This window comes from Rutilus rutilus (genome assembly GCF_951802725.1).
Source record: "Rutilus rutilus genome assembly, chromosome: 12".
In the NCBI taxonomy this organism is placed as follows: Eukaryota; Metazoa; Chordata; class Actinopteri; order Cypriniformes; family Leuciscidae; genus Rutilus; species Rutilus rutilus.
In genome coordinates, this window is record NC_140217.1 from 38289609 (window position 1) to 38299477 (window position 9869).

Here is a 9869-nt window from a genome sequence, read left to right on the forward strand (position 1 = left end):
AATAAATGCTGTTCTTTTGAACTTTCTATTCATTAAAGAATCCTGAATAAAAATGTATCGCGGTTTCCACAAAAATATGAAGCAGCACAACTGTTTTCAGCATTGATAATAATCAGAAATGTTTCTTGAGCAGCAAATCATCATATCAGAATGATTTCTGAAGGATCATGTGACACTGAAGACTGAAGCAATGATGCTGAAAATTCAGCTTTGATCACTGAAATAAATTACATTTTGAAGTAGCCTATATTACAGTAGAAAACAGGTCTTTTAAGTTGTGATAAAATACAACATTACTGTTTTTTACTATTTTTGAATACATCAAATGTATGAATGTAGTCTGGGTGAGCATAAGAGACTTCTTTCAAAAACATTACAAATATATATATTTTGAACAGTACTGTACGTATATAAAATATCCGTTTCTGGAAGTATGTTGTATCTATTGTAAGGGTGGAATTCCTGCACTACAGCGGTTCAGTCTGCAAGACTGCCCAATGACTAAAGAAAAGTCGACAGCAAGATTGTGGAAAACTGTACATTTCTTGTCTATTCCACCCACTGCCACTTATACCAACGACACGTAGTTACAATAGCTTAATATGTGAGAGAGTGTTGCTATAGAGAGTGACAATCTTGTATTGCAATAGGTAGCACTTCAAAGTCAATACCAATCAAAACTATTTAGCACATTAGTTGTAATTGAAAAGGTTTAATGACAAAATATGGTTACACTCAAAATAGTTACAAAATAGGTGTATGAGATGATGATAACTTATACCATTAATCTTACCCTGCATGTAAAATGTTACCTGAGAGAGAGAGAGAGAGTAAGAGGAAAGAGGAGGTAAAGAGAGAGAGCCCCAAGAAAGGGACCCAGAGAATAAGAGAGCCAGAGCACCAAAGAGCCAGAGCAACAGTTTCTATCTTCTTTTATTCTTTCCCGACCATGTGACTAAAACGTACCTGGTTACTATCGTAACCTCGGTTCCCTGAGAGTAAGGGAACGAGTATTGCGTAGCTATACGCAGTGGGGAAACTCCTTTTCCTTGATAATATTGAAGCCTAAAATGTAAAAACGCATTTGCAGCTACACAGCTAGCACAGTGAGTGTCTGGCTCACTCATTGGCTGTGCTGCGGCAACTGCACATCCATTGACGTGGTGCCTCTGACGTGTGCGCCAATGAGCTAGCAGCGCGCCGACACACATCAGAGATCCCCAAATTGGGCGTGGCTAAGTCTATATTAGAGCCCGAATTCGCCATTATAGCAGGTTTAAATCAACTGAAGCGACAACTTGCCATGTTACTATAGTGCGGCCGGCTACGCAATACTCGTTCCCTTACTCTCAGGGAACCGAGGTTACGATAGTAACCGAGTACGTTCCCTTTCGAGAACAGTCACTTCGTCTTGCGTAGCTATACGCAGTGGGGACGCCATGTAAAACGCCGCAGTATAAGTAACTGGTTGCCTACTGCAGCTCAGGATTCCTGAGCTCACAGAAACAAGCCAGAACCCAAAGTATATATATTGGAAAAGACCGGACACCGTCGGGTCTAATAATATAGATAATATCAGTAAGCTCATACCCAACATAATACACCAATAAGACCGGACACCGTCGGGTCTATTAAGTATAAGGGATATCAGAACCGGCCAAAGGCGGGTTTTATAATAATAATGGATAATGTGCTTATGAACAGTGACATGACACGTAGATAAGACCGGACACCGTCGGGTCTTAATCATACCGAAAGGACCTTCGCCTGCAGGGAATGTACCTCCATGTTATAGAACCTCATAAATGTGGAAGGCGAGGACCAGCCGGCTGCCACACAAATGTCCTGAATAGGAAACCCAGAGGACCAAGCCCAAGACGAGGCCATGCCTCTAGTCGAATGGGCTCTAGTACCTATAGGGCAAACCTGACCCACTGGATCGGCCACCGAAGCAGACAAAGAGCTGTTCTGATTGTCTAAAAGACGCAGAACGCTCCAGATAGATTCTTAGTGCTCTGACAGGGCAGAGCAAATTAGCCTCCCCATCCTCTGCGGAAGGGGGAAGAGCTAACAATGTGATAACCTGTACTCTAAACAGCGTTGAGAGCACTTTGGGTACATAGTTATGTCTGGATTTGAGGGTGACTTTAGAGTCACCAATTCCAAGCTCCAAACAGGAGGGCTCACAGAGAGCGCCTGCAGATCCCCCACTCGCTTGATAGATGCCAGTGCCAGCAGGAGAGCAGTCTTTAGCGAGAGAGGTTTAAGATCAACCGACTGGAGCGGTTCAAATGGAAGTCTCTTCAGGGCCCCAAGGACCGTGGAGAGGTCCCATGACAGCACAGATGAAGGTCTGGAGGAGTTCATCATCCTGGCACCTTTTAGAAACTGTACCACCAAGTCGTTTCTTCCTAGCGATTGGCCAGCCACCGGAGCATGATGAGCTGCAATGGCTGCCAGATACATTTTGAGTATGGACTGGGAACGGCCCGCATCCAACAAGAATGCTCTCCTTGTAGGAAGGAGAGTACCACTGATACCTTGCATGACCTGGGTTCAAAGTGTTTGTCTGAGCACCAGCTGGAGAACACTGACCACTTCAGAGGATAGAGGCGCCTGGTAGACGGGGCCCTAGCCTCAGTGATTGTGTTCAGGACCTTCTCAGGGAGGTCCCTAAGTTCCCGTTGAGGGGACACACATGGAGGGCCCATAAGTCGGGTCACGGATGCCATATCGTCCCGTTCGCCTGCGTGAGGAGATCTTCCCTCAGCGGGACAGGCCAGGGGACTTTGTCCGTCATCTGGACCAGCTCTGGAAACCACGGCCTGGATTTCCAGAGGGGGGCCACTAGGAGGACTGGGCATCCACTCTCCCTGACCCGTTTGATGACCTGAGGGATCATTGAAACGGGGGGAAACGCATAAAGGGGGTGGCTGGGCCAGTGATGGGCCAACGCGTCCCTGTTCTTCGAGAAGAATACTGCGCAGTGTGTTGGTTTTCGAGGCGAAAAGGACGACTTCGGCCTCGCCGAACACACACCATAACAGACGGACTGTCTGAGGGTTCAGGGACCACTCGCATCTCCACACCCAGATTCCGGATGCCAGGTATATGTGCTGCCCTTAGAGAGCTCAGATTTGTTTGCGCCCAGAAGAGGAGGTCTCTCGCCATGGTGTACAGGTTGCTCGACCTGATACCGCCCTGGCAATTTATGTATGCCACCACTGACGTGTTGTCCGTGCGGACTAAGACGTGGTGTCCTTTGAGGTTTGACAGAAATGCTTTGAGGGCCAAACAAACTGCTTTCATTTCCAGGCAGTTGATATGTAAGCTCTGCTCCATGCTCGACCAGAGGCCGTGCAGTTCTCCCCAACCTAGGTTGGAAGCGTCTGTGAAAACCATTTTCCTCCTGGAAGTCACCCCCATGCACCAGTCCTGAGCCCACCAGGGAATCAGGGTCCGTAAACAACCGTGATTCACCATGATGCACACTGTGTTTGAGTCAGTGGTGCAGTGGGCGCATGCGCAGTAATCCCATATGGAGTACTGACGATACGGCTGCCATGAGACCGAGAAGTTTCTGAAACTTTATTAGGGGTGTGCGCTCACCTGCCTTGAATGAGGCTGCCAGCTGCTGTATAGAGAGCGCGCGCTCTTGTGTAAGCCGTGCTCTCATAGTTGTAGAGTCGATAACTGTGCCCAGAAAGATCACACTCTGGTTGGGGTTCAGTTTGCTCTTGGATAAGTTGATTTTGAGACCCAAGCATTCCAAATCGCTGAGAATCAAAGCTCTGTGTCAAAAGTTCGGTTCTCGACTGTGCCAAGACCAGCCAGCCGTCGAGATAATTTAGCACGCGCACTCCCTGATGCCTCAGAGGAGAAAGCGCCGTGTCCATGCACTTAGTAAACGTACGGGGTGCTAGGGACAGACCGAACGGCAGAACTGTGTACTGATAAGCCTGCTCCTCGAGGGTGAATCTCAAGAATGGCCTGTGACGAGGGGCTATCTGAATGTGAAAGTATGCATATTTCAGATCCACCGTAAAAAAAAAATCCCCCGGGAGAACTTGCGCAAGGATATGTTTGGTAGTTAACATTTTGAATGGCCGTCTCATGAGAGCCTTGTTCAAATGTCTCAAATCTAGTATGGGTCTGATGCCGCCGTCTTATTTCGGAACTAGAAAATAGCGGCTGTAAAACCCCGAGTGTTTTAGCATGGGGGGACTAATTATATTGCCCCTTTTGCAAACAGATTTTGTTTTTCGGAGCAAAGCACGTGATACATTGCGCTTCTCATCGAAGTCTCAACAAACGGCTGAAATTTTGGGGGTCTCCGAGAGAATTGGAGCGAATAGCCTCACTTTATTGTGTTTATAACCAAACTTGACACACCGGGGATGTTCCCAGTCACCTGTGAGTGAGGGCTGGGGGGGGACATTTATTTCTCACTCTGTTTGAGCTGCTGTGAAAACAGTGATAGTTTGCAGCGGTGCACGGTTTACAGCGGGCCTCTAGACTGCAGCTATAGCTCTGTTTGAATGGTTATTAAACATGACTAGCTGGCCATGCTTCATCCAATTGCACTCATGCTGGGTTTAGATGGGGGGCGGAGTCAAATGTTGAGCCCGACCAACCCCATCTTCGGACGCTGCCAAAGAGAGTGAGTCACGCGGGGGCAGGGCCGGCGGGGAGATTGACAGCTCTTGTTCTCGCAGAGAACAGCTGTCATGAGAGAGAACAGTTTCAGCATGGTTAGATTCCAGGCATGAAAACCGCACTGTTTTGTCTGAATCACGGAGAAGGTTCTGCGTGATGAACAGAACGGAAGAGAGCGGTAGCTCTAGAACTTTTCAGAGAAAACAAGCTTCTGTGTGATGTGAAGAACGGAGGGTGGGGTAGCTCTCTTGTGTCGTAAAGAGAGCTAGCCGCGCGAACATCTAACCGCGTGCTTATTCCGTCGAGGCTCGACGAGGGAAGAAACGGGGGGAGCGCGAGAGGCGGTTTGCCTTCTGAAAGGAGAGCCATTGGCTGGCAGTTGCCGCAGCACAGCCAATGAGTGAGCCAGACACTGTGCTAGCTGTGCAGCTGCAAATACGTTTTACATTTTAGGCTTCAGTATTATCAAAGAACTTGTATTGTCTTCTACTCTTTGGTATTATGGAAAAGGAGTTTCCCCACTGCATATAGCTACACAATACGAAGTGACCGTTCTCGAAAGGGAACCCAATTGTGAGACATTCAAACTGACTTGGCATTTCTGACTAACCATTGGCAATCTTGGTTTGGAGAAAAAAGATTCCACATACTTAAGCACTGTACCACTGTAGTGGTTAATGTGCAACAATGCCACCAAAACCCATGCATATGCAGGAAATGGCTTTTTAATAGCTCATGAAAGGGCAAGATCACAAGCAAGATATCATAGATACTTAAAATGTGTTTTTATGATTTTTCTTAATGTTTTTTTTTTTTGTGGTCAATTTTAGAGCTCAGATGCCATTATGAAAAAGAGTACTCTGCATGGACGTTGCTCTAAACATCATCTTTCACAGAAGAATAAAGCCATATGGGTTTGGAATGACATGGGGGTGAGTAAATGATGACAGAATTTGCATTTATGAAGTTATGAAGGAAGGATGTGGATGCTCTGACGTGCTGCTGCACATTATGGCAAAAACATTTGAATGCTCATAATGACTCTGTTAGTTTCTCTTCCTCCTTCAATATGTGGAAATGAAATATTTGTGTCTGAATTCTTGTAACCTGTGTTTGTTTAAATGACCGAGGTCAATATCTAGAGAGCAGAGCTGCAGATGTTTGATGGGTTTAAATGATAGCACGTGAGACATACATCATATAACTAAAATCAAACATTTATTTCACTATATTAATTTAACACTACCATTCTAGTAGAGTAGAGTATACTTTATTGTTGTTTTTTTAGGAAATTTGTCTTGAACCCAAAGCTGCAGTAGTACACAACATACACACACACAACATGTGACAACATTAAAGGGGGGAAAAAAATTAAACAAAATAATAATAATTAAAACATTAAAAATAATTGATAACATGACTGCATCTTACTATTTAAATTATTAATAGATACAGGAATAAAAAAAAATTTGTAACGATTGCTCTTACAAAGTTACAAAAAATGTCCAAACCACTGGTCCAATGTGGGTACAGCCTAATATCATACAATTATAAATTCCTTTTTAATTGATTATTAAATTGTTTAATTAAGGCTTATACAACAGTTTCCAAGACTGAGTTCAAGATACATCTTACTGGAGCTACCAGATAGGAAAGTTTCAGATAATTTTTAAATAGCAAGCACAAGCTATGCAAAAGCGGCAGTCCATTTGTATAATTTAACTTTTGTCTGTGTAATTCTAGCCCTGGTCTCTCTACTTCTTGTGCGTGAGAACAGACTCATGCTAACCGTTCTGATTGGTGGCTAAAACCACCTGTGGGTTTATTTTCATGGTACACCTGACGATGCTGTTTGAGTAGCTGCTGGCATTATTTTCCAAAGTCTGACTGCTCTGATCTTCCTTCTGCTCTGTGTTTGTCAGCTTCGTCAAGATGCTTTTATATGCCTTCTTAATCTTAGGGACCTTAAAAGCGTACACTATGGGGTTAACTGCGGAGTTGGCGTGAGAGAGGAGGATGCCGATGTGAAAGGCGACAATGGGCACTTTGACAATTTTGTAATACTCAAGCGTGTTCATTATGTGCAGCGGGAGCCAACAAACAGCAAACAGAACCAGCACCAAAGCCAGAGAATTGGCCAGTCTCCGCTCCTTACGGTAAAACGACCTGGACTCCACGGGGCGCCCGACCTCCTTTCTCAGCTGTTTGGATATCATATTGAAGAGTAACAAGTACAGGGCCATCATGATGATGGTGGGTGGTAGGATGCAAGCGAGGAAGTTGAAGTTGACCATGTACGACATAGATATAACCGTGATGAAATGACATGTAACAGTAGAGTTTTCTCTTGTTGTGGTGTCTTTGTTGTGCCATCCGAACATGGGCATGAAGCCTAGTATAGAAGCAGAGAGCCAACATACAGTGACCGCGGCCCACAAATGCTGCTTTTTGACTGATCCTCTGTACCTGAAAATCAATGAGAAATTATCTTTATCTTTATTATCAATGTTGAAAACAGTTTTATATTTTTGCACCCTTGTTGACTAAAAGTATATATTTAGCAATTAATTACATCATGAAAAGTGAAAAGTGATTTCAATACTTAAAAATCATATTATGAAGTAAATCAGAATTATGATTTCATGTTTTACTTCATTTGTTCAGTGAACCCTATTTAAAGGGATAGTTCACCCAAAAATGAAAATTAGTAAAAATCTTCTATTTGTAAATAAAAGCCTAAAATAAAACTGGTCATCATATAAAGTGATTGAGTCTCTTCAGAAAATTTGGACTAAACCGCTCAATTCATATGGATTAGTTTTATAATCTCTTTATGAGCTTTTTGACGCGTTGTGGTAGTTGCGTAGCTGTCAATGGAGGGACAGAAATCTCTATCTCTATCTCTATCAAAAAGATCTTCATCTGTGTTCCGAAGATGAACGATAGTCTTACGGGTTTGGAACGACATGAGGGTGAATAAATGATGACAGAATTGTAATTTTTGGGTGAACTAAACCTTTAATGTCACATTCTGGAAGCATTCGGGAGCAAAATGTCTTAAACACAACCACAAGTGCTAAAATTTTCCTTATTGAGGAATATCTTCGCCAGCTCTATGTTTGCTACAGTAGTTTTTTCTGTGTTGGTCAATGCCAACATGATGATGTCAGGCAAAACAGAACATTGTTTTTTAGAGGCAGAGCGAGCTATTTTCATTGCAGATTATAGAATAAATAAATTCTTAACATACATTAACACACACGTGCAAATGCAGTCCATTTCGCATCTAAAGAAGTTCTTTTTTCAGGTTGCATGTTATTCAGTATGATAAAAATGAGTGTGCATCATCTCTGAGAAACGCTCAAGTTTGAGTTCCTCCTTATCAGTAAGCTTGATCAGTTTGGCTCTCAATATGAAGCAACACGACTGTTAAAAGTTCAAACCTGAGAGGCTTATAAACCCGCAGGTATCGGTCCACAGCGATGGCCAACAAGGAGTGAACGGAGGCCTGGGTCAACACAATGACCACACAGCTGATGAAGAGGCAGCAGTGGAAACTAGTCTTCAGCCGTCCATCAACTATCACTGCGAAAGGCACAGCAATCATCCCCACCAGAAAATCAGCCAGCGCCAGCGACACAATGAAGCAGAACGTGGTCTGACTCAGGGATCGACACGACCACACGGCCCAGATCACCAGCATGTTCCCCAGACAGCATCCCACAGCGATGAGCACCTCCACAGAGGTATATATCACCTTCTCACCATCAGCCATGGTGGAGACTGAAGGCACAAGATCTCTACAGGAACTTTGAAATGTGGTTAAAATAGGAAGTTGTCTTCATTTTTTCTACAGCCATGCATAAACAAATATTCACACGCACACATACTCAAGATTTTTTGCTTGATCAGTACTTCGAAGTGGCTTGTATGCTGCAAGTATACAATGTGTTGTTTATTTCTTTGAAGGAAATTAATACTTTTATTCTGCAAAAGTGACGGTAAAGACATTTATGATGTTACAAAATATTTCTATTTCAAATAAATGCTGTTCTTTTGAACTTTCTATTCATTAAATATTACTGAATAAAAATGTATCACGGTTTCCACAAAAATATGAAGCAGCACAACTGTTTTCATCATTGATAATAATCAGAAATGTTTCTTGAGCAGCAAATCATCATATCAGAATGATTTCTGAAGGATCATGTGACACTGAAGACTGGAGTAATGATGCTGAAAATTCAGCTTTGATCACAGGAATAAATTACATTTTGAAGTTACATTACAATAAAAAACAGGTTGTGATAAATATTTCACAATATGGGACTTACGGTGTGGGAAATGGCGAAGTGAGTAGCGTTTCTGCCCCACTCCCAAACTTTACGTTTATAACCTGCCTTACAGTCCAACTAAAGTGCTGCAACCGATCCCCAACATTTAATTATATTTGACAGTACCTCGCCGTGTTAAGAGGATGGCCGGCAGATTGAAGAAAGTGGACCAGAAAGGAGAGAACGACCCACTGAGCGCTGTGTTACCCGCGCTAGCAGATATGCTAACTAAACACGAGGCCTCCCTCATGACTAAGTTCCAGGTGGAATTTAACACAGCGTTCTCCAAACTTGAGGAGCGGGTTTACAAATTCCAGAACACCCTACTGGACCACCAACAGCGTCTCTCGTCGCTGGAGACATTTGCAGACTCCACGAGCCAAGACATGAAGGCCATGGAAGCCGAGCTGGCCGCGGTATCCGAAGCTAACGCAAGACTACGGGCCAAGCTCGTTGACCTGGAAGGCTGCTCTAGAAGAAACAACATAAGGATAGTGGGCCTCCCAGAGAACATTGAAGGTGCTCAACCTACGGCTTTTTTCTCTTGAGTCTTAGTGGAGGTTCTCGGTGACCAAATACTGAACTCAAGAGCGGGAGTTGGTAGTGCGTGAAGCTAGACGGCTACGGGGCAAACTAAACTACAGGGGTGCTCAGATCCACATATTTGAGGACTACTCTCCTGAAGGGGCTGAGCAACTCTCTGAATACCGGGCTGTGATGAAGCAATTATACGACCTGGGCCTTAGATCGACTCTCCTTTTCCCTGCCAGGCTGTTCATCAGGCCCAAAGACGGACCGCGACGCCATCTCCCTTCCCCAAAGGCCGTTCAGGACTTCATCGCTTCCCAGCGTCGACGCAGTTCGGGGCCCACGGAGGAC

At 44.1% G+C, this 9869-nt stretch overlaps 1 protein-coding gene across 1 annotated transcript; it reads right to left on the reverse strand.

Moving 5' to 3' along the window:
* Window positions 1-5852: 5852 nt before the first annotated feature.
* On the reverse strand, window positions 5853-8479 carry LOC311300502 (adenosine receptor A3-like). Its single transcript, XM_084424794.1, has 2 exons — window positions 8100-8479; window positions 5853-7122 (listed from the first exon to the last, which is right to left on the reverse strand). The coding sequence occupies exons 1-2, from the start codon at window positions 8429-8431 to the stop codon at window positions 6441-6443; spliced, it is 1014 nt and encodes a 337-aa protein (XP_084280920.1). The 5' UTR covers window positions 8432-8479; the 3' UTR covers window positions 5853-6440.
* Between the last annotated feature and the right edge of the window lie 1390 nt (window positions 8480-9869).

Coding starts and splice junctions, on each gene's coding strand:
- LOC311300502 (XM_084424794.1), bottom strand. CDS start 8,431: ATGGCTGATGGTGAGAAGGTGATATATACCTCTGTGGAGGTGCTCATC. Junction 7,123..8,099: donor CGGGTTTATAAGCCTCTCAG/GTTTGAACTTTT, acceptor ATTGATTTTCAG/GTACAGAGGATCAGTCAAAA.